At 45.1% G+C, this 23,938-nt stretch overlaps 1 protein-coding gene across 1 annotated transcript; it reads left to right on the top strand.

Moving 5' to 3' along the window:
• Positions 1-409: 409 nt before the first annotated feature.
• LOC144152748 (uncharacterized) lies at positions 410-21,923 on the top strand. Its single transcript, XM_077684174.1, has 7 exons — positions 410-531; positions 4,968-5,106; positions 8,649-8,787; positions 17,800-17,951; positions 19,004-19,071; positions 20,254-20,334; positions 21,607-21,923. The coding sequence occupies exons 3-7, from the start codon at positions 8,671-8,673 to the stop codon at positions 21,741-21,743; spliced, it is 555 nt and encodes a 184-aa protein (XP_077540300.1). The 5' UTR covers positions 410-531; positions 4,968-5,106; positions 8,649-8,670; the 3' UTR covers positions 21,744-21,923.
• Positions 21,924-23,938: the final 2,015 nt, after the last annotated feature.

The following is a 23,938-nucleotide window of genomic DNA, read 5'->3' as shown; positions in this document are numbered from 1 at the left end:
CGCGCTGACCTTGGCAACCGGCTAGAGGTCTAGGACAGTCAATCGTGCCGCGTTCATGAGTTTCGTATCTACTTTTTTCTAGCCGCTGCCGCCAGTTCTAATACTGTGACGGGGTGCCAATGTGGCAGCTGCCACCTGCACTGACGAAGCATGGCGCCGGCCTCCCCGCCCCACAGAAACGGCAGCTCCTATATGATTGACAGGCGGCGTTCCCACGCAAATCTGCAACTCAAGTTAGATAAGGGTAGAGGCAAACCATCTGGTGGAGCTGTAAACTGTCGTTCTAGTTCAGGTCGCCGATAAAAATGGTCGTCAAGCAACCGACACGTTGGGGTTGCGCATCAAATTCCAGGGACGCTTGACGTATAATTACTCCTGGAATAATTACACCTGGCCTATAATTACTCTGGCAGCTTTGTACTGAGCAGAAACGTATCATTGCAAAGTTCCGTGGTACAAGCTTTGAGGTGCTTGGAAGGTGAGCCAAGCCTACGCATTAGGTCCGTCTCTAGATGCAGGCATATTGACACGGTAAGTGAGCAGCGACTATTTCGCCAGAGTGTCTGTGGTCGAGTGCGGAGGGTAGCCTGACCGCGAGACTCAACGACGTGCGGATTCCGTGCAGTGTACGAAAAACCACACCTTCAATAAATGTGCGGATCCGATATAAAATTAAAACAAAGCAAATCTTCGTAATCGCATCAAACCGAACATAGTAAATCTGCGTGCTACCGGAACTGGCTGCTTCAAACAGCCCTTTGTTAAGAATTTTAACTGAGGTGTGATTTTGGTTGTTCGTAGCGTTTAAAAACAAACTGAACGCCATCACCCTTAATTTATAAGCATTCTCGGAAAAAATCAGAAGAATATAAATTCCTGCTTTCGGCGCTTGCAGCGAATTTATGGTGAAGGTCCTATAAAATATACCGCCACGTTTACGCTTTCTTAGACACGTCAGTTTTGTTGCCACATCACAATGTGGGCATGCAACGAGCTAGCTTACAGGTAGTGTCAGCAATTATGCATGTTAAGTTGTTGCTTGCGTTTGCGTATGACAGAAGTGTGTTTTACATGGTTGCATGTGTAAGAGGCACATTTAACCCGCCGCGGTGGCTCAGTGGCTAAGGCGTTGTGCTGCTGAGCACAAGGACGCGGGTTCGATTCACAGCCGAGCTGGCCGCTTTTCTGATGGAGTCGAAAGGCAAAAACGCCAGTGTATGAGCTTTAAGCGCACGTTAAAGATCCCTAGGTGGTCAAAATCAATCCGGAGCACTCCTCTACGGGGCGCCTCATCGCCTGCGTTGCGTCGGCTCGTTAAACCCTGCAATCAATCAAAATCATCGACAGGCACGTTTATTTTCATTCTGAAAATTTTAGCCTGTAGTTGAACGTGGCGGTTAGACTAAGGTTCGCGATCGATAACTCGATTTTCTCGCCGAGAGCCCGCTTTAAACGTGCGCACTGCAAGAGAAGACACAGACGCTGCTCGGTGCGGTGGGCGTTGTAGTTCCTGCTTCTATCATTTTCCAATGGTACGTGCCTACACTTTCCTTATCGCCCTCTCAACATCTCTACCATTGGAACGAGTGAGAAGATGCTTTGACTGCTGAACAACACGATGCGCTAGCTTGGCGTTGGCTTATCTGGAGGGTAAAGTTGAAGCTACAAGGAACGAGCCGTGTTCTGGGCTTTAAGCTGCAGTAGTAGAGCGTTCGGTCTAAAATCAAAAGTTATTTAAGGGTTAACAAGTATGTTTCAGCAAACCTCGACACTGCAATTTTAGCGGGAATGATTTTTACTCACCACGATTTTTCGTTGCTAAAGGGGTACTTACACCAAAGTTAGATTTGGCCATCAGCAGGCTTCCGTACGGGGCTGAAAATACCAATTAAGAAAAGGCCACGACGTTACGCAAGCGTTACTTACGCCGCCCTTCTCAAACGTTCTCTTTTCAGAGCAATTTAGACGCTTGAAAACGAGGCTATCTGGCGACGTCCAAAATAGCAGGTGGCTTCTGGGTGAGACTGTCTTTTTCCTGAATGAAGAAGGATATCACAGTGGCGGTCTTTTTTTTAAAAAAACCGCTGCATTCTTTCCAGCGTTATCAATTTCTCCGAACGACACGCAAAATCTGCCATGCCAGCTTAGCTATCGTCGTAGTCAACAATGCTGGTTCGGATACGGCATGCTTAAGAACGGCAGCTTCATTAAAGGGGTCATGAAGAAAAAATACAAGTTCGGTTGATCAGAACGGATGCCTTGCCCCTGTACCAGTGATAACAATTCTATCGCAAACTTTAAACAAGTAATGAAGATATTAAAGAAAGCAGGGGAAGTAGTGGCGACTCCCTAGACACTTTTGGCGTAACTTTTTTATGACGTCACAGAATTTTGTTTTTGTGATTGTCAACCACCGACCAAATCCATCGCTATGGCACATGACTGAACAATTGTAGTGGGGTCTCTAGTTGCGTTTGATTGCATTACTTGAATTCTAACGTATAGTAAACACACTAAAGGTAATGTATTTAGTTCTGGCTCTGATGACGTCACTCCAGCCCTTAACGGGTCAGTGTAGCCGGGTGCTAGGGTAGTGATCCCCACTTTTACGGCGGAATCAGATCATATCGTTACAGCGACATTCAGCGTGCCTTGTAGACTTTAGAACTGATTGTATGAGCAAGAACAAGCAATACCGCGAGTCGGCTAGATACCGACGCAATACCGCAACCATTGAGCATCATTTCAGAAGGAAGTTATCATTATCGGAAGAGTTGGTGCTCCATTGGGTGATTGTTGACTATATTAGTTGGCAAGATCGTAGGTGTGTACAAGGGGTTATGCGTATACGAATTTCTAAAGGCGTTGGAAAAACACAGATATTCACGGTAAAGCGTACGACGCTGCCGATGTCGCACTGAGCGCAGAAAGCTGGGGGAAGCGGCCGCTGTTGCGGCTTATGTGATTTCGTTACATGGTCTTCTGCTGCATAATGAACTGCTAGCTCCGCTTTATTTGTGATCACGCAAGTAGCACTATAAGACACACCACACACATCAGGCAGCAGAGGCAGACGAATGATTCATCGCAGGGCAGAGCTACGACTTCTGCACCTACTCTTGCAAGCTACGAAAATTTTTGCGACCATGAAAGCCGCGCCTTCATCTTTTTTGAACGGCCGGCCTTTCTACTCCCAATAGGTGATCCCCTCTACGCATGCCGAACGCGTCTGAATGCTGCCTGTGAACCTAGCCTGCGCTCAGAAGGCTTCTCAGACTTGACGAGTTTACCGCTGATGACGTGTCTAGTGCTCATGCGAATTCAAAAATTCCCAAAGTGTTACTCACAAACCAACGAACACGATAACCTACAAATTAAGCCCACACTTCAAAGGAGTTCTGGTTGGGTAGGTTGATTTTAAGTGCATAAGCGGCACTTAGCTATACTTCGCTATCGTTTGCTCAACATTGCTCGAAGATTCCCCCTTGGCCACTTCACCCTTCTCTGCCTTGCTCCGCGGTCTTTCTTTTCTTATGAGTTCGACACTAGATCGGTCTGATCCAAGATCAATAACGGACGGGATGACCTGGTAAGCGCATATACAAATTAAGCTGGTGTCCATGGTTTGCAACTGCGATTGAATAATATAAAGTAAAAATCAATCCCGTTCGTATAACGACGACGATGGTTGCGACGTGCAGCTCTCTTGTCTGCCAAACCTAAAGCCGCTGCAATCAATCTCGAAGCGTGAACAATCATAGTTCAAACCACCTGAGAGTCAAAGTCCAAGCGTTAACAATCAAAGGGCAAACTGCTTGCGAGACAAAGTCCACACCCACACAACAGCAAACGAATCCCTCACAAGAAACCTGAGCGCCACATCTTTCGCCCCATCATCGCTGTTCAAAGTGAAGGGTTAAAATTTTCTTTAAAAACTGATTTGACCGCGCCGGGGTGGCACAATAAGATAGTTGCCCATTCATAACTTGGGGAACCCACGTTCGATTGAGACAGCGGGTAGCATTTTTTCTTGTGTTATCATCATCAGCAGCACCGTCATGCACCCTCCCATTGTGAAATAGTGGCTTTTCTGCAGTGTGCTGTAGGTAACCTCTCCATCATCAGTGATTCCAAAGCGGCAGCGTTTTATTTTGGGGTTTGCCACCACAGGTTACGCTTTATTTTGTGGTTTGCCTTCCGCGGGGTATTCTGCATGAGAACCTGGTGATTATAGCGTTTTAGGATTTTGACTGGCTATAACGTGGAACTTACGGTCGTCGGGCTGCGCGCTGTACATTCAGGCTGTGCGTTATAGAATTCGTTTTTTTTTGCGTGGACACGAGGGAGACATCACCTACAGAGCCGGAGCCACAACCATGATTTGTTGAAATAAAAGTGAAACAGTGGTTGAGGCTAAAAATACGCAGCAGCTGCGCCAAGCAAACTTGGCATATTCGCTCACCACAAGTCATGGCAGAATACCGACGTAATTGTAAAGCCAGTACCTTGCTACGTTTGAGAGCCTTCTCCTCCACAATCATAAAACTCATTCCAATGTGACACATATCCACACAGGGGATGAACCGGAGATGGATTTACACGCTGTGTCATGTACGTATGCGACGATGCGCTTTCTTGATCACTTGGTGCCACGCTTGCAGACACAGATGGTGTATTGACTGGTTTCCTACAGTGGACGGATGTGGTCGGGATATATCCAGGGCAATGGATTGCTGTTATTGGGGCAGTTGTAATTGCATTGCGTGAAAAAATATGGGGCAATGACCGGGGGCTCACAAATATGATTGACTTTAGTGGAATTAGAGCTATTAGTTCAAGTTTATGCCCAGCAGCTGCAACTGCGCTTAGGTGTCTCTGGAAATTGAAAGACGACGGTGTAAATTGTGTCCGAGCTTTTTATTTTGCAGAAAAAGTTGATAAAGTTCAGTGTCGTTCTTTCCATACAGCTTTCAGGGCCGCAAGTAAAAAGAGACAGAAAACGCAAGCTTTTCAGTACAACCAGCTACAAATAGGGCCAAACGCGACTGCTGCAACCACAAGAGGTCCGATTGTTTCAAGAGGATACAATCGTATACGCCTTAAAGGGTAACTATTTGTTTTGTGAACATGCTCATCTATTCACGATACGCGGGAATATGGGAAGCAAGCAGTTTGTTCGAGGGTGTGCATTGCTAATTCCTACCTTTCAGCTCCATGCAAGACTAGATGCCTAATTAGAAGCCACTGCATTGTTATTCTAAAAAATAACCACTCTTCGCTGTTATCCTCGACGTTATTTTTTGTTTATTTGCCTTCGACTGCACGAGGGAGGCTTCCGAACAAGGCGTAAAATGGCTACTATACTGCTACCTTTACATTTATTCTTTATCGCCATATGTACCTGACTCTCTTTCTGAAACTTTGGTCTCATCGCGGCGTTTCGGTATGTTTCTGTTATTTCCTTTGTTATCGGATGGTCATGTTTCTCGCGCCATCTTCGTTAAGAGGGCAACACACTGAGCCAACTACTGAAAATTTTGAACATATGCACATACCACTGGTCCGCTGTAGTCCCCCACCATCACCTTTAGCAACTGATAAACAAAACCGGCTGTTCAGTCTCGATTGAACTTTGGTAGAGAGGGAAAGTTCTGACGCTAATAGGCAGTATTCGAGATCCACCTGTTACAACTTTTCGTTGATCCTTGCAATTAGCCTTTATTATGTTAAAACGTCTTTGGTTATTATTTCTGCCAGTGCATCTTTAAAAGTACCAGCGTGCCAAAATCACATGCAAACGTTCAAATATGCAACTAAACGGCTGATTATGCAATTCAGATTTAGTGCGAGAACGCGGAGAAACCTGGCCTTTGGGGTATACAACGTCAAGTATTCCACAAGCTCCTCATTTAGCCTATCTTGGAAGTTCTCCCATAAGCTCATTCACACCGTAAAGTGATCACTCGTGAAGTAACATTTCCGAAGCCTCCCCATTTCCTGTTTGATAACTTTCTTGTGCAAACATTAACGCGGAGCAGGGGAGAGTGTGCGACAGAATTGCGTGACGACAATCAAGCAAGCCTAGCATGAAGATTTCAGGTTCAACGTGGTCAAGGGGTACACGCAGCCCGGTGTACAATCAGTACGACGTTGTTTGGTACGTAGTAGTGTTGAGCTTGGAAGGTATATCATGATACTTATCCTTACGGATCTTTGTGCCATTGAATATGTTTTACGTGGCTATATTACCCTTTTTCTCGTATATATAATATCGTATGCAGCAATTACTAGCCGGAGGAAGGTTGTTCATGGGTAGGTTATTTTATTTACGGTAGGGATGCTTGATCAAGTACAAATGGACATTTTCTGTTCCGTAATGTAATTACGGCCATTTACAGCTCATTTGTCATTGTGTTGATGCGGGGTGCATATACGATGAATCATTCTCTAAAATAAACGCGACCATTCACACGAACGAAAGCGGAAGGAGTTCACGGCAGTACGAATTTAACACTATTTGATCTCATAAACTAGTGGTATTAGCGGTAACAAGCTAGCACGAAAGAAGCCGACCAATAACCTAAAAGTAAGACAGAAAGTAGAAAAATTCAGGATCACTCTGCAGAACCGATGTTCTGCTCTTACCGAGGAACCAGAGTTTAACGACACAGGAAGCGAGCGACAATCTTACACGCATTATCAAGGAGTGCCAAATAGAAGTCGGAGGTAAGGTCGCTAGACAGGATACTCGTAAACATTCCCAAGAGATGACAGATTTATTTAAAAATGGCAAAGAATGCCAGTCTTCACAACACCTGACAGAATAGAACTAGCGGATATTTTGAAGTTAATCAATAAACATAACGGAGTATATATACGGCAGTAAAATACGCAGAGGATTCAGCATGCTGTAAAGTCTGAAAGCACTGAAGAGGCGTCCAGACATGGGGAAAAATAAGATGTATGCACTTAAAGATAAGCAAGGCAATGCCATCACAAATAGGGATAAAACACGTATCGTAGCCGAGGAGTTCTAAAAGGACCCATACAGTAGCCATGACATCAATGATAATACCGAACCAGGAAGTAGTTCACACGAGGTAGAAATCATACCAGTAAGGACAGAAGTAAGGAAGGCTTTGAATGAAATACAAGAGGGCAAAGCACCTGTTGAAGATTAGATAGCCGCAGATTTCTCGAAGTTGCGGCAAATTGTAGTAGAAAAACTGACAAACCTGTCGCATTGCCTAATCACCGCGAGGGCACCAGAATCTTGGAAGATCGTGAAAATCACCCTAACTCATAAGAAAGGCGACATGAAGCACTTGAAAAATTACAGGCCGATCAGCTTACTGTCAGTCGTCTACAAAGTATTTACCAAGGTAATCGCTAACCGAATTTGCGCCACCCTATATTTCAGTCAACCTAATAAACTTACAGGGTTTCATGAAGGCTATTCAACAATCGAACATATTCACACTATCCATCAGGTGATAGAGAAATGCGCGGAGTACACTCAAGCATTCTATATAGCCTTCATTGAATATGAGAAAGCTTTGACTTGGTGCATTCCTAAGCAGCCATGCAGGCATTGCGGAATGAGGGTGTAGATGAACATTACTTAAGAATAATAGAGGATCTACGATGGGCCCACCGCTACAATAGTCCTGCACAAGGAGAGCAGTAAAATACCTATAAGGATGAGCGTCAGATAAGAAGACACAACCTTTCCAATGTATTTACGGCATGTTTACAAGAGGTATTCTAAACATTGGATTGGCAACATGTGCGCGCAAAGGTTCATGAAGAATACCTCAATAACCTCTGATTTCTGATGACGTGCCTTGCATAGTAACTTGAGGGACGAATTGCCAAGAACGATTACCGCACTGGACAAACAGAATAGAATCGTGGGCGTGAAAATTAATATGCACAAAACTAAACTACTGCTTAATAGCCTCGGGAGAGCACAGTGGTTTGAGATAGGTCGCGAGGCAGTGGAATTGGTAAGCGAATATATCTACTTAGGCCAAGTAGTGACCCGGGATACCGACCATGAGACAGAGATAATTAGAAGGATAAGAATGGGGTGGAATGCATTCGGTGGGCATTCTCACGTAATGCAAGCAGCCTACCATACTCCCGAAGAGGAAAGTGCAAAACAGCTGCATCTTACACTCACTAAAATGGTTCACCTTGAATTGAGGACGACGAATCAGCGAGCAATGGTGTTACGCTAAGGGACACGAAGAGAGCGGAGTGGGTCAGGGAACAAACGCGTGTTAAGGACTTATTACTAGAAAACGAAAAGAAGAAATGGGCGTGGCAGCGCTTGTAACGCAAAGGCAAGATAACCGTTGGTCATTAACAGAGTAGATCCCTAGAGAAGGGAAGCGTGGCAGGGGGCCGGAGAACGTTAGGTGGGCAGGTGAGATCAAGTGAGAGAGGAGAAATTGGTCCCATATAGCACAGGAGCGGGATAATAGGAGATTCATGGGAGAGACCTTTGCCCTGCAGTGGGCGTATACAGTGTGATGATGATGATGATGATAAATATCTTATAAGGCCTAGAGTTACATCAAAATTGTTTTTTTTTCTGGATCGTTTGAGATAAGGGGAGCCTTTTCAACAAAGTGTCTTCACTGCAGGGGAAGAACACGCTGACTCAAGATGAGATCGCTTTTTACAACATGCTTTCTTGCGTCGTGGGTATGCATAGCGACTCGTAACTACGGGGTACTTGGAAGCTCTGCATTGAAAGAAAAGTCTTTTCCTGAGGCCTCCGAGGTAAGGTTCATCTGTTTGCTCGGGTAATCGTCTACCTGAAAGTTCTGTGGTCCCTAAACAAAACGGTGCATCGTTTAAATTGTTGTGGTAATTGATCAAAACAATATTTACACTTTTTCATCAACAAATGCTGCCATACAATTTTGGTTTCCAGTTCATGTGAAGGATGACATCAGAGAACAGAGGAATTTTTCTGTTACAAGAAATCACCAGTGCGTACACAATCACCCTGTAAGAGCGCAGCAGTGATTATTGCATACATGATTACATCAGTACATGTAGTAAATTGATCTGGCCTCCATTTCTAATCGAATGGACCACTAAAAATTGCATCTTCGTATTGCGCCTGCTGTATGAAACCCTTGGAGCTTTTACTACAGTGTTTCTGCAAAAAAACTTGAGGTCCCTTTTTAGGGTGCGTCGAATTGACTTGGATAGGAGAGCCAATGGCAAATGAAATACAAACGAGTCAATTTCGTTTCAGAGAAGTGACTGTAAATGCTCCCATCCACTTTTGGTACAAAGGTTTATATATTCCTAATTTGTTGATTGATTGTATATAAGGTTTAACACACCGACGCCACGCAGGCGACGAGGCGGGCTGTAGTGGAGGGCTTTGGATTAATTTTGACCACCTCGAAATTTTGAACGTCACCAAAATCTCGTAGACACGGGCATTTTTGCTTTTCGCCTCCATCAGAAAAGCGGCCGCCGCGGAAATCGAACCCGCGTCCTCGTGCCCAGCAGCACAACACATTAGCAACTGAGCCACCGCGGCGTGTTATATTCCTAATTTATAGGGTCGGATAATTTTAACACTGCTCCTATTTTTGCTTAGGTTCATCATCATTACGTCACGGCTCGTTAAAATGTTGCCAACATTTTGATTTTCAAGAGTCAACTTACATTATGCTTAGTAACACCCATCAACAAGTAATGCCATTACATTGGCCGGCTTGCACATCGCCCAAATACGGCGTAGGCATGGCGCCAAGCCTCAAGTTTTTCAGCCAGAGATGCGAGGCGCTTACGCTTTCTAAATATCCACCAATGGATTTGCGATTAAGTTTCACGTCCTCCAGGGCGCCACAACAGCCTACAATATGCTTTAGTGCCGCTCTTTTACCTTCTATTACGGCCGAATATTCGTAATGATAACTTGTGGAGCAATGCGTTAAAGGATCAATCGTCACCACTGACAAACGCGCCTTTTGTTTAGAGGGGCACTGAAGACCAACCCCAAATTGGTCTTAATGGACAGATTTTCGTTACGAGAAAATAAATCGACGAATCTTTGGGTCAGTACCTCTAAAATAATATCGTAAATAATGAAAAAAAAAATGAAGCTAACATTCACCCTGCAGAGATAACGAAAACAGGTCACGTAGTAAACAACACACTGAGAAGCGCGCCCACAAGCGCTCAAAGAAACACGTAAAATCTTTATTTGCAACTTAACTTTCATAAGAAATAAATAAATATAAATGTAGAGGTATAGTTCAAGCCGTGGCGACATTCGCATGCTCCCAAGCCGCGGCGCTGCTGGCAGAAGCGATTGTTATTGCAGGTTCGGCGTGGCCCCTGCGACCACGACGCTGCACTTGGTATGTTCTAACTGCCGAGCTAGACCACACCGCGGTTGCACTTGCTACCAATCGCTGTTTGCTTCGCGTGAAACGTCAATAAATGGTGCGAGATCAATGGGAAAGAGAAAAAGCGTTTTTAAGTGGTAAATTCTAGGCAACTAAAACATCTTTCTCTGGCGAATAAACGTTGAGAGGGTACACGGCGGCTGAACTTTCGTCTGAACCAAGCTTAATAGTTGCCTTCCGTGTTCCTTTAAGTTAGCGGCTCCTCGCGATTGCAAAGAGCGCCAAAACGTTTCCTGTCTTAGAACCTACAAAGGCATTGCAAGCGTAACATTGTCCCCGCTCATGCAATCATAACGCTAAATTTTACAGAACACTGTTTGTAATAAAACAGATTAAAATTATTGAAGAGTATGCGCCTATTCGGTATGTTCGCAAATAATATTTCTATTAAGGAATTTGATGCGCGGGTGGCAGCAGTGGAAAATTTCTACCTACCTATGTCTGTACCTAACATTGTGCCTCAACCGCTTCCATATATCATTCTCCTCAACTTCAGCCCAGCGTCGTTCTCGCATGACAGTTATCAAGCGACTGGTACACAAGAAGAAAAAAAAAGAACGAAAACGGTATCATTAAACCTGCCAAACTCGGTTGTGCGAAGTATTGCTGACTTCTTTTCGTTGTGGTGTGCCGCCACTTAATCGGTATTTACAAGGGCAAATCTGATAACCTCCCCCTTGTGCTACTTTTGCCAAGAAATTGAATCCGAAGAGCATTTCTTTCTTTTTTGCCGCCGATTTTCTAACCATCGGAGAAGGCTGCTGGAGATTCCCCTGCTACGTCTTTGACTGCCTTTGACTGTACCGCCGGTGCTTTTGTCGTTTGGGGGGACTAGTCTGGGCCGATGCCGTAGGGACGTGTGCAACGCCATCCACTCCTTCATTTCGGAGACAGCTCGTCTGCAGTGTTAAAAAACAGTCCGATTAGGCTGAATTTTACTGTAGTTTTCCTACTCTTCTCTCTGTTGTTTTTCGTGTTTTCTCTCTCTCTCTCTTATTAACCCAGACCAAATTCTTTCTTCTGCTCCATTATATTGCCTCGCATGATTGATTGTAATGGAAACATAACTCTTCTTGGCCAATGGGTATGGGCCATTTTTCGGGCCACCAGCACCGCCACCACCAACTGCGCAGCGGTCGCTCTGTTAATTGTCAGAGGTACAGCGCGTCATATATCAGGGAAATGCGGTGCGCTCCGCTATACGCCATATTTCTTGTGGGGAGCGAGCTGGGTACGTTAGGCCAGCATGTCATGAAGACCTTGAGGTGAAGCGGGGGATGAAGTGGGGTGTAGGTGCTTGCACTTGGAGGGTGGTTACTCTGCCTTCCAATACCACGGCTTCGTCTTTGTTGCAGCCACACAAAGCACAGTTTGCGTAATTTAAGTGTAACCGAAGTAAAGCTCATTTAAACCGTTTGTGCACGTGTGAGGTGACATACACCGAGGTGATTGTTTGTTGCTTTCATTTTAATTCTTCGTATGTAAACATACGTTTCCGTCCCTCATAAAAAAATTTCATGATGTCGTAGCTGGACAGCTCCTAGCGTGACGCAAAAAAAACCTTAAGCGTCCACAAACTGAAGTATCTTCAAACGATAAGAATTGGGGTAAGATTTACAAGCCATCGCGTGTTACAGCGAAGGCCCAAAACCTATACCTATTTTTATTCACCGACGAGCCATTTTAATACCATGCTCAATACACATTTTTAAAGGTATTGTTGATACGTTCAGGGAAAAATAATGGGAAGTTGTTTCCGTACTGCATAGCGCAGTAACTGCGCTTCATGTTTACTGACAGTACTCTATAAATACCTAAAAATCGCAAACTTTCTTATTTCGGCTTTCTACATTTTTTCGTACAACTCTTGCCTATTCAATACGTGGCTAGTGTACTCGCCTAAAGAATTTTTGTCGAGCCCCCGTACTACACAATGCAACTATATCATTTCACTCCCTTCGGCCTAAGTGCTTTTTACTATGTCCCGCAATAATTTATTCTCGCTGGTAAACTTTTAGTGTGTCCTCTTCTGTTCTTCATGTAAGACTTTGATATAAGCACATATTGGAGTTAGATTCAGATGGACTTGCATTTCGGCTTGTACCGTAGGCCGAACAAGAACTGAAGTTTACAAATAATTTTTATCGGAGAAGTTGTCGCAAAAGGGAGAACAATGAAGAAAGCTCACACTAACGCGTAACACTGGCAGGCAGCGAAGATGTACGCGACCTTCACGACCATCACGACGGTTTAGGTCCATGATTGCGCTGATTTGCTTCTTCTTCGCTGCTGCAACGACCTCTACTGGATTATTGTTGCTATAAGCGCGAGCTTCCTTCATTTTTATGGAAGCGACAATCATTGGACATCATTGTGTAGGGGGATGCGCTATGGCGTGTCTTTCTTGTCCCCAGCAAGTGCTGCCACGATTAAGGCGAACGATGGAGTTGGCCAATCTTGACCAATCTCCTGAACTGGGTATACTTGGCTTGAAAAACGTGCGCCGTTGACACGGTCGCCACAATCTGGTCTAATCTCCCTAAATTGGTATGCTGGCTTGACAAATGTGCGCTGGCGACGCTGCGGGGTCGCCGTCTGGGAGGGACTCACGAGTGCTCGGCACATTCCACGTATTTTAAGTGCAAATGCACTTCTTAAGCGACCCTGAATCACTCGTCCACCGTCCGTCCACCGCAGCTCAGCAACAGGTGTTATCGCGTCCTCCTCGCCCCTAGCAACGGCGCGGAGCGGAGGGAGAGCGTGTGTAGCAACGGCGCGATGACGTAGTGCGCTCGCCTGATGTCGCGCGCTCTCGCATTTCACCGCGCGAGGTGCGGCGCAGTTCAGTCTAGCGTCTAGCTGTGGTCTAGCGCGCGCCTCCGTCGAGGTCGGTCGCCGGTTCCGCAGTCTAGATGGATTCTTGTGAATGCCAGAGTTGATCACAAGGGGGTGATAATGTAACTAAGAGGCGAATGCCAACACAGTTCAACATAGCCCCCCTCATAGCATCAACCGTGCATTCGCACTTCCCCATGCTCCCCCTCGGGGAAATGCGGGTGAATTTTTTAAGTATGGCCAGAAAACTCTCACAATTTCCTTAATAACGGCAAAAATTTCATCTCCTTTAAATTTATTGAAGGGTAAGACACAAAGCATGGGCCAATTAGGGAGGGGACCTCAACCCCGTAACTGCATCCCACAGCCTCATTTCGCCACAGCGAGAAAGATGGCTCAGGGCCTGGGGCACCTTCTTTTTTTTTTTTTTTTTTGAGGCTTCCTTAACACCACAAAAAAAGAGTTCGATGAAAGGGCTCCAAAATCATATTGCAATTTTGTTTGAACCCGAAAGTTGGAAATTACCGCGTTATGTATTAGCAGATGTTCTTTGCGTCGCTTTGCACGCTTACGCTATAGGCTGGGTTGGCTTTGCGAATTCAGGGTGTGCCGGTTTTTGTTGCCGAAGAAAAATGATGGCCTTGACAAAATTAGGAGTGATACAAAAAAATTCATATACCACTATTTACAATTGTACAGGTTAGACAAAAGGAGGGTACAGCTTCAGAACTGGCTTTGAAGGACGAAGTAATCCTGGTCAAAGCCGATGTACCGCAGCTCACTGTACCGCTGCTCAAAACCCCGCATCCGACTCGTGCAAGCTGTTTTTAACAGTGGGAGTCCGACCCACATGCGCCAAACATCTGATAACGACGCTTCACTAAAATGATTGGCCAAAACCTAGAGCTCCTCTCTAGTTCCACTCTGCCACAACCCGTCAACTACCTCCCTCTCCGTGATATAAATACAAACATGCATCATTAAGGAACTATCTTTGCTTTTCGCTAATCGACCAGATTTATAGGTAATTCCTAAGGTGGAGTAAGTTTCTGTGAAGGAATGTTTGACATCCACCTGAATGCAGCCATACGACTACAAAGGAAAGCTATACAGCTTCCTCAGAAACTTGGCAGTTGAAAAAAAATTCGTCCTGGTGCTGGATCTTTGCATGTGCGGGAAAGGATATTCCAACTACACCCTCGCGACTCCCAGAATCCCGTCGTTCCGTCCGTGACAGCCCCCTGTTTCGCCGCGTTCTTCGAAAAAAAGAAACCGTGCCCTGGACACCTCATATACGTTGCCTCGGTCAGCCGACACTGCTTCGCGTGAACGTCACAGGAGAAAAGCGAGTTCCGGGATTGCACGCGCGAGCAAATGTAATGCACGCTCGCTCCAAAACACCCGTGCGCCCCAAGAAATTCGGGAAAGGCAAGTGGCTGGTCCCCTCGGTGAGCGTCCGTTGCTCTTTGAGTATTTATTCAATAAACCTTTTTCCAGTAGCGATCTGCGCACGCGCGAGCTGCTAGTCCGCTATTCTGTCAGATCACCCCGGTCAAAATAAAAAGCTCCCCTCTTTTATTCCTGTAGAAGAGCTGCTATTTTCTAGCTCTGTACCATTTTATATATACCAAGCCTTTTTGATAATGAACCTTTTTCCAGTACCGGTCCTCCTAGCGGCCGCCACGGCGAACTAAACAGTCAGGGCGGGGAAGATCTTGCTGTCAAAAAATTTACACCATCTAGCCGCGAGGGGAACCATGGGGTAGATGCAACGCATGGGGGGTTGCCGTTGCGTTTCCGTTATGTTAGCGATGTCAGCGTGTGGATTGCTGTTGTTGTGTATCCTATCTACGCAGCATGTTCACCCCCGATGCGTCGCATCTACCCCATGGTTCCCGTCGCGGGAAGATGGTGTAAATGTTTAACCGAGCGCAAGCTGCGCGCTAACACACAGCTGGCACGAAAACGGGAGCGAGCGCAGCCGAGCGCAAGCTGCGCGCTGACGCACAGATGGCGCTGCGGTGAGAGCGGCGGAGCGCGCAGCTGCCGCGGCGAGGAGAATGGGGGAGGGATGCGGACTACGCCCGCGACAACGACGCGGCACAAGGCGAGTTAAAGAGATGCGTTGCATCTAAAAACTTGTGCAAGAAAGAACCTCGTTGCCCAATCTTTCCCTTCCCCCATCCGCCTTCGTGACTACTTCCTTTCTGGTGAAAGCTACTGAAGCAGGTGCACATTACCGAGACTAATCTCCACTAGGCGAAGGGCTGTTTTCTTTCTTCTGTTTTTTTACTTTGTGATTACCACACCGGTAGCCATGTGGTCGCTGCGCGGGCCGCCTTTCTATTCTGTGCAAACATTGTTCTTTTCCTTTGCTTTGCAACGTTTTTGTTTCTGCGTTTGTAAGGACGAAATTACCACAAACTGTAAAAAAACGGGTATGTAGGAACGGTTGCAGCGCTAGAGCTCCTCTTCAGCTCCTCTTCAAAGTAGCAGCTCCTCTTCAAGCAGCAAGGTGAGGGTGCGCCAGGTTATGACCGGGTGTTTATTTTGCCCGGGGCGACATAACAGAATGACGGAGCGGCAGGTACCGCACGGCAGTTCACTACTGGAAAAGGGTCCATTCGCGGTAATGTCGTATGTAGCACGCAGAAAAAAATGCGCGCCAATCCACCCTGTGAAGGTGGTTGGAAAGCGAAGCTGTAAACGACGCCCACAGCGATTACTCATGCGACGTCACTTGAACTCACACACGTGGCTCTGCAAAGAGTGAAACCAGAGACAAGTGAAATGCCCTTAACCGCACCCTTTATTACTTCACAGAGATATTCTTGGCTAAGGTTAAATCAATGCAGGATCCATGAATGCTAATTGCTTGAGTTGTATTGGTGAAGCACATTAGTGGAAACCCTTTCCGATAAAATTAAAGGAAGCTCAAACACGGTGTTCGACGATCTCACTTCTCTTTGCCTCTGCTGCTGCCGACGGAAGCAATGGAGATCATCGGCAGAGACGGAGAAGTGAGATGCCCTGCGTTGGTGATAGCTTCCTTTAGTTTTCTAACCTTTAGCGCATGCGCAAGGCGCGCACACGGCCGCAACGTATGACCTGAGCGGAGCGCACTGCGGTACGAGAGGTCGGGTGACGCGATCACGTGGCATTCAGCGAGATCGCAGGGTAAACTGGCTGGTCAGCTCGGTGAGAACATCGTCTGTCTCCCCCATCTGCGCGTGGGTCGTAGGTCAATTGATCAGACAACTTGCTCTCGGTCTGTTTCGCTCTTCGTCCCAGGTTCGATTCCTGGTGGGGCCAGTAACTTCTTTTATGTGTTCGCGGGAGTTTTCTGTTGACACCCACGGTCGCGACAGAAGCCTTTGCGGGTAAAGGTAAAAAGCTTCGCTTTAAAAAAAGATTGCGAAGCGAAGGAATGGGGCCAAGCTTACAAAGGAAAGGAAGGGTGCCCACGCAGCGAGCACATGGCTCCCGGTGTGGGAGTCACAAAGACGAAAAAAAAATAAAGAAAAGGGAACTTCGCCCAGTCCAGAATAGTCTCGGTAATGTGCACCTGCTACTTAGGCTTTCACGTGGAAGGAATCAGCGGCGGGTGTGGAGGGGAAATTGACGACTGAGATGTTTCGTGCACATGTTCTTTGACAGCGAAATATTTTCTGCCCTGACTGCTTAGTTCGCAGTGGCGGCTGCTCGGAGGACCTCTACTAGAAACGGTCCATTATTTACACACTGAATGCCCTTCAATACACAAAGATTGGATTTCCTGGCGACAGAATGGCCCGTTCACAGCTGCAATACCGTTTGAGTTTTATCTGCTTGGATGAGGAAATACTACGTGCAGAATTTATTGCCGCCGTGCTGCACGTTGCGCGCACTTAGCACGAAACGTTTCAGCAAACGTATTGGTATCTTTTCTAAATTACAGGATATATGTGTCTAAGGAATACGAACCTAATGAGCGCAGCATACATGCAAAAAAACATAGGTTGTGAGACCGTTTCGTTCCCTTCCCTGGTCCTCGTCGTTACAGGCAGTTAGTGACAATAGTTGAGGTAACGCTACAAATTTTTGGCCGTGCATCGATAAGATAGTTTGTGAACTATGAAAAGAAACTGAGCTTGTATATTTCTCGTCAAAACTACCTCTTTGAGCTTCACAGCTTTATTGCATTGGTAGCCCAAGCAATTGGTAGCCCAAGCAATTGGTAGCCCATTGGTAGCCCAAGCATTGGTAACTGACGCAGTACACCGCTCTTTATTGTTCCCGTCGTCACTACATTTGCTTTTTTGTTGGAGATTTCTGAGCGCGTCACACAACTGCAAGCCTAAACACAAGGCAATTTTACTAACAGCATAATTGGCAGTATTCTTATATGGCAAAGTTTTACTACCAAGAAATATTTTTACGAAGGTATAACTTTTTTCAAAATGACCGAGCGAGTTCTCCAGATTGTTAGGCCATAAGGAAGTAATTGAGTTTGCCACTGCTTTATACTGATCAGAACTTTTCGCAGGTATTTCAGATTTTTTCGGACATTGCGGCAATATCTGACGCCAATAACGACACCATCCTCGAATGCATGATTGCAAAGAGAACTTACATCGATCTTGATTCGAATACAGCCGTTTACACATGGACACTGAAATCCCAGGACGGAGAGCCAGGGTAGGCTTCTTCATAACATTTCTGATTTTTTTCTAACTGAGTGTTTTTAGAAATGTTTTTTATAGGTCATCGCTTCCGTATTTTTTGCTCTTGGTGGCCTCTGCGCCACCATGGACGTCACAGTGAGGATGTGTGATCCGCGATCAGGGCGGAAGTTCTCCTGAGGGAAGCAAACACAACCACTGGCATGTCGACGATATTTCTGTGTATGTGACAAAATGTCAATCAGAATCAATTATTTCTTCGCCGTGCACTGCTTCCGACTTCGTGTAATTGTGCCATAAAAAGCCGAAATTGAAACGTCGTCGTGGGAATTCTTCAAATGTGCTTGCTTTTAAAAATCAGCTTGTTTTGTTTCTAGAGTGTAAAAGACAGCGAAAACACACTTACTCTGGTTTTGCAAACGCGATTGTATTAGGGTCGGGATAGGCGCGCCCTGACTGAAAGGCGTTACTTACTGCTTCAAGTACCAGAAGAAATTCTGGCACAGTTAAACTTCCGGAGTGGTGAATTAGTGTTTCCTGCGTCAGTGTTTCCGTTTTGTGCTGAATCAGTTTTTCACTCATTTACGAAAGCCGTGATTTTGCTAGAACAATGCCTACAACTTCAACGACTGGCTATTATAGTAAACTCAGCTGGGCCAAAAATGCGCTCAGTCGACGTAGATGTTTTTTTCAAAAGATATCATTAAGTATGAATCTTAGCCCAAAGGCTTGTAATGTACTCCGTGTTTATGTACGAAAGCAGGAAAGAGATACGAGGGCCTTCGTTATTTCAGATAAAACTTCACAGTTATTTCCTGTAAGGTTGTAGTTGCTTCCAAACCATGACGTGTTTTGTATTGCTTCTGAAGCCACATTTTCGACCACGAAGCACACCTCTTGGCCCTGTGCAGCAAAAGGCGATGCAGTGTTGTAAGCAAAATACCATAATTCGCTCAGCAAACACTGGGTTCCCAGTTGTACGCGCATGCGCAGTTTCATTTCGGTTGACTAGTGCTGGTAAAATGCATTTTGGGCTCATTGTTTCAACAAATATTTAACTTTTTCTAGAGAGAAGATCTCGTTTTTTGTCCGAGGGGAAGCGGCGCCTGGAATCATCACTGTTTACCCGGAGGATGGTTTGTTTTTTGTTCTTTTTTTTCATAGAATGTGGTGGATACCGGGGTGACGAGAAAAATGTTATTAGAAGAAGTAGCCCCTGTCTGTAAATGAACCCCTAAATTTTATTTCACACGGCAAGGTCAAAGACTGTCATGAGCCGGAAAAAATCCCTGCAAATAATTAAAGCACGTCCAATTTACCATAATTTTTCATCTATACTACCAGGGGAAGTTTTTATATGATGAGAAACGCGAAGTTTCGGCACTCAAAAAAAAAGAAACAAAGTTAAGTAAACTTGGCAAGCAGTGGAAAGAATGCCTTGCGGTGGGGAGAATGCCGGAACATCTCTCTAACAAACATGTCTACGAATTCGATGATTGATTGATTGATTGTAGGGCTTAACGCGCCGACACAGCACAGGCGCTGAGGCGCACTGTAGTGGAGGGCTCTGGATTAATTTTGACCGCCTGGGGATCTTTAACGTGCGCCGAAATCTCGTACACACGGGTGTTTTTGCTTATGTCTACCGAATACGAAAACGATACATTACAACAAACGCACATTCAGATGTCCTTCTCGTTGTTTTAAATAGATTCTACATATGGGCTTGCTCATGCAATAAAAAGGTCTGATATGGCTTTTTCGTCGGCCGTGTGTAGTTCTATACCGATCTTATTAGCACTGCTAACAATTAGATACCGTGAGTTAGTACCCTATCTTGTGAGAACAACCCGGCAATGTGTTTCGTGAAAGCAACAGCAGTTAGAATGTTCTTATTGTTCAGTGAACGCAGGAAAATTGTGCTGTACCACTACGGCGCTTCTTGACTATATTGAATGACATACTATGCTTTACACAAGGGCACTATCCATTTCCTTACCAATCCTATTTCTCAGCCTTCCACCATGAAGGCGTGGCACGGCTATTAGATGGATGCAAATGTCTGTGCCAATTTATTGCTTCTACCTGATGCCATAAAAGTTTAAGTAATTCAACACAGTTTCAGACTCGGGAAAGTGGGGTACAATGGCAGAAACAGAAAACTTCAATCATATTGTGCCACTAAATATCTTGAAATTTAGTCTGCGGATTATAAAGTTGCCTTACTTCACACATTGGGGAAACCATGGTTCAAACGCACTGTGGACGCATGCACTGTATCTAATTTTTTTTTCACCTAATGTTCTTATACATTTCAGATCCGACTCCTAGAGAAGGTGTGTACCTTTACACCGACTACGAAAACTGCCTAACTTTCAAAATGGAGTACCGTGGAAACAGTAAGTTGAGATTACTGCAGCTATGTTTTCCGACGAGATTACGCCACGTTTTATTCCTACTTCCTCTTAGAGTGAAAACCTTGAACATCACCTAAAAGAAGTGGTCATACGAGGTTGGTCTCCGGTGAAATGACTTTGCGTGGAAATACAGCTACACAGGATTTATCCGGTTCATCATCCTGTAACTAAATACCTGCAAGAACCCCTTCTGCGAATAATTTATTTTCGAATACCTGTCCTGCATAATAATTTTACGCTTCAGGTGTTTACCTGTTTTGTGAGAACCAAGATATTGGTGTGAAACGATAAGCCTATACGTTTTAACATAAAGAGCAAATTTCAAGAAATCGGAATATATACTACAAAGGGGCGCTTATTTTTAGCAATACTTGGCACTTCGGATTGATATGCCAGGTTGTGTGAAAAGAATCATTGTTGACCTGCTGCTGACACTAGCCGAAACAATACTTTTTGATGGACTCCTCGCACACCTCTCCTCCCCCTGGAAATTTACGCTTAGCGGCAGAAGTTATTTATATCTGCCTTCCACAGACTTTTGGTGCCTAGTTTTTCAACTTTCGGGAGTTTAGGGGTAACTCTATAGCTCCCCGGGCAGCATTCCACCCAATCAACTGCGCATTGCGACTCTATTGTTCTTTTGTTATTTAGGCTAGTTATGTGTTTCGCTATCCGGCAAAAACCAAGCGGTGTTTCACATCGTACCCTTGTTTTTTTAAAACAACCGCCAACGTAAAGGTAAAAGATTTAATGCCTAGTAAATATCTCGAAGCTCCGAGAAATAAAAAAAGCAAAACGTTATACCGAATAAATCAGGCTACAGCTGCCAACTGACTCTTTTCGGGCTTTATTTGAACCTTGACTACGTGTTTGATAAATTTGTGTAGACACCAGTGAAGTACGAAGTGCTTAGTATGTGAAGTATTCAAAAGACTGGCAGTGTCAGTTTGCAAAATATCCGGATATGGTGGACGTATTTTTATCGGTCGACAGGCTCTGCTTACAAGAACAGAGCTTATTATTATTCCAGGTAATGGTTAAGTGTGTTTATGCACAGTGTTAATTGTATTGTTTTCCCGGCTTGCGAAAATAGGTAGCAAGGATGTAAACTTTCGATATACACAGGGGAAAATAATTATGTCTAGGTCTTTGGAAATTCAGGTGCCTGCCGCGCCTATCTTTCTGGCGCTGGTAACAACAACGCAACTAGAGTACTTTAAACAGCGACGTTTTGCGCGCTTTCTTTTCTTTTAGTATGCCTGCTGTGGGTTCAACGAGAATTGAAGGACTCTGTGCCACAGCACTGCATTGACCACTTCGTTGCCGATTGTGGGGCGGTCGTTCCACTCTACAGCCAAGATCTGTGCTTCGATGGTGAAGGAGACTATTAGAGGACGAGAGGGCCGCTACTGCTATTCTACTCATCATTTCGAATTCAAACTGCTTTGCTGCTTAGAACACTATACAAAAGTACTCAATACCAGTTTCCGTATTGTGGACCACCCTTCGCACTACAAATAAAGACCTTTCATCTGAAACAATTGCAAAAATACTTAAGGGGAAGTGTATTTTTGTGTTGTTCCGGCCATTTATCTATGCTTGTTTAAATAAAACACTTTCGTTATGCGATAAAACATAATTTAAGCAACAGTAACTCAAGTGGTGTCCGCTTGCATACAAGTAATCAGGGTCAAGCGCTGATTCAGGTGTCATTTTGGTTAAAAACCAGTCTAATTTAATGTCGCGAATATCACAATCCAAAAGAAACTAGAAACACGCTAGAAAACAAATCTTCCTCGGCTACTGCCGAAATTTTATTCAATATTGTTTACAGCCGTTTCGGTTTAACAGAAGAGAAATGCGGAGTTGTGGTAAAGGGGCCCACATTATGGGCAGAAAGCCTGTGACGGGATTTCATTTCTCACAAATGGCCTCCACGAATGTCGTACAATATTGCAGTGTTGAGTGCAAAGTGCCCTATCCTAAGCAAGCACGCTATTTGAAGCAATATAAAAACTGATAAGGACAGTGGATGGCTAAACAAGCTAAGGACTTGCGGGTTTCCTTCTTTATTTTTGTGCACGACAATTGAAGCAATTGTCAGCTACAGAAAGTAATAGGCAAGCAACAATTGGCAGCACGACAATTGAAGCAATATAGGAGCTCATCACCACAGTTGATGGGCAAGCAAGCTTAAGGCTTGCATGTTTCCTTCTTTATTTTTCTGCAGAACAAGCGGCACCCGAGTAACAGGCAGAGCATGATGGCCACCGGTTCGTTATTTAAAAAAATTCCGCGGGATGCGGACGAAACATAAGAATTTTAGTGTGTACGCAGAATTCCCATCGCGATGATCGTGGTCAACATTGCAGGATATAATAATAGTGTGGACGCCGGCAAGCGATTTTTAGAAGCGCACAAAGCAGCAAGCAGCGGTCGGAAATCGCTTATAGGGCAAGAAAGGCATGCAGACAGGCTAGGTACAACCGACAAGCGAATAATAGATTGAATCGTTTATGAAATGAAGGTATAAATTTTGCGTCGAACACGCAAACAAAGGAACCTCAGAGAGTAGGTGCAGGGTTCAATGAAACCTTTAGTGAATGTCAGCTTGCAGTGCTAGCCATTTGCATTGAGTTGTACAAAATTTAGCATAAACAAAGCTGCACAGACAAACAAAAGTGGGCGCCTTTCTCCGCCAGGCGATTCTGTAAGGAGAGAGCGCTCTCCCGCAAACTGCTTTTAAGGGAGAACGCAACAGTTGGAAGCGTAACTAAGAGATTGCTTTGGAAGAAAGTGCGGTACTAGGACGACATAGAAAAAATGTGCAACTATGTATCTAATGGCTCCAGAGATAATAACTATGGCAATAATTGTGGCAGGGATTTTACTGGATACGCTAAAAATAGTAGCATATGGACGTAGCAGTCGCCCTCAGCCACGGTAGTCAGTAAAAAAATATTGGCGTGGAGTATGCCACAGTGTGGTTGTTAAATGCAAAACTAAAACTGCTGTGCAGCCTACAGAACATTACAACGTTTTGGAAAGATAGCATCTCCGCCAGACAAAAGTACAAAAAAGAGAGCTGCTACTATAGTCAGTGACAGCTTAACTCTGCAGCCGCATTCCTCACATCAAAGGGAAGTTGTGCTCATCCGCAACCAATGGCGTCTCGCCGTTAGCGTGACGTCACCGACGAACATTTAGAAGGAGAACTACTTCTAATATGGCCGCGCTCGCTTGCCGACCGCCGTTCCGCCGTCGCGGCGTCAAGCCAGTCAAGCGTCAACGACCTTGCCGGGACCAAAGCGCTGTACGCCGGCTGCGATTGTGCTGTAGTGCATCAAGAACGCGTTTATTTCGTGATCGTTGCTTGTTTCGTGTACGTCTTTGTAGTGATTTGTACACCAGGAAAATGTGGTGGTCTGTTTTTGTGCGCTTCGTCGTCACCAATCAACCGAAAACATCAAGGCTGCACTATTACTGGAGTGATTGTGGAAAGTGTTTTTGCGTAACGCAAGCTCTCTGAGGGAATAATATGAGTGGCTTTCTTCTACGGCAGTAGCGGTGACCAGTTGCAAGGGTT

The sequence above is a fragment of the Haemaphysalis longicornis genome, unplaced genomic scaffold (assembly GCF_048455015.1).
Source record: "Haemaphysalis longicornis isolate Haplotype H1 unplaced genomic scaffold, Haemaphysalis longicornis Haplotype H1 scaffold_9, whole genome shotgun sequence".
In the NCBI taxonomy this organism is placed as follows: domain Eukaryota; kingdom Metazoa; phylum Arthropoda; class Arachnida; order Ixodida; family Ixodidae; genus Haemaphysalis; species Haemaphysalis longicornis.
The sequence above is the reverse complement of the archived record's forward strand: the minus strand, read 5'-3'. Positions and strand labels throughout refer to the sequence as shown.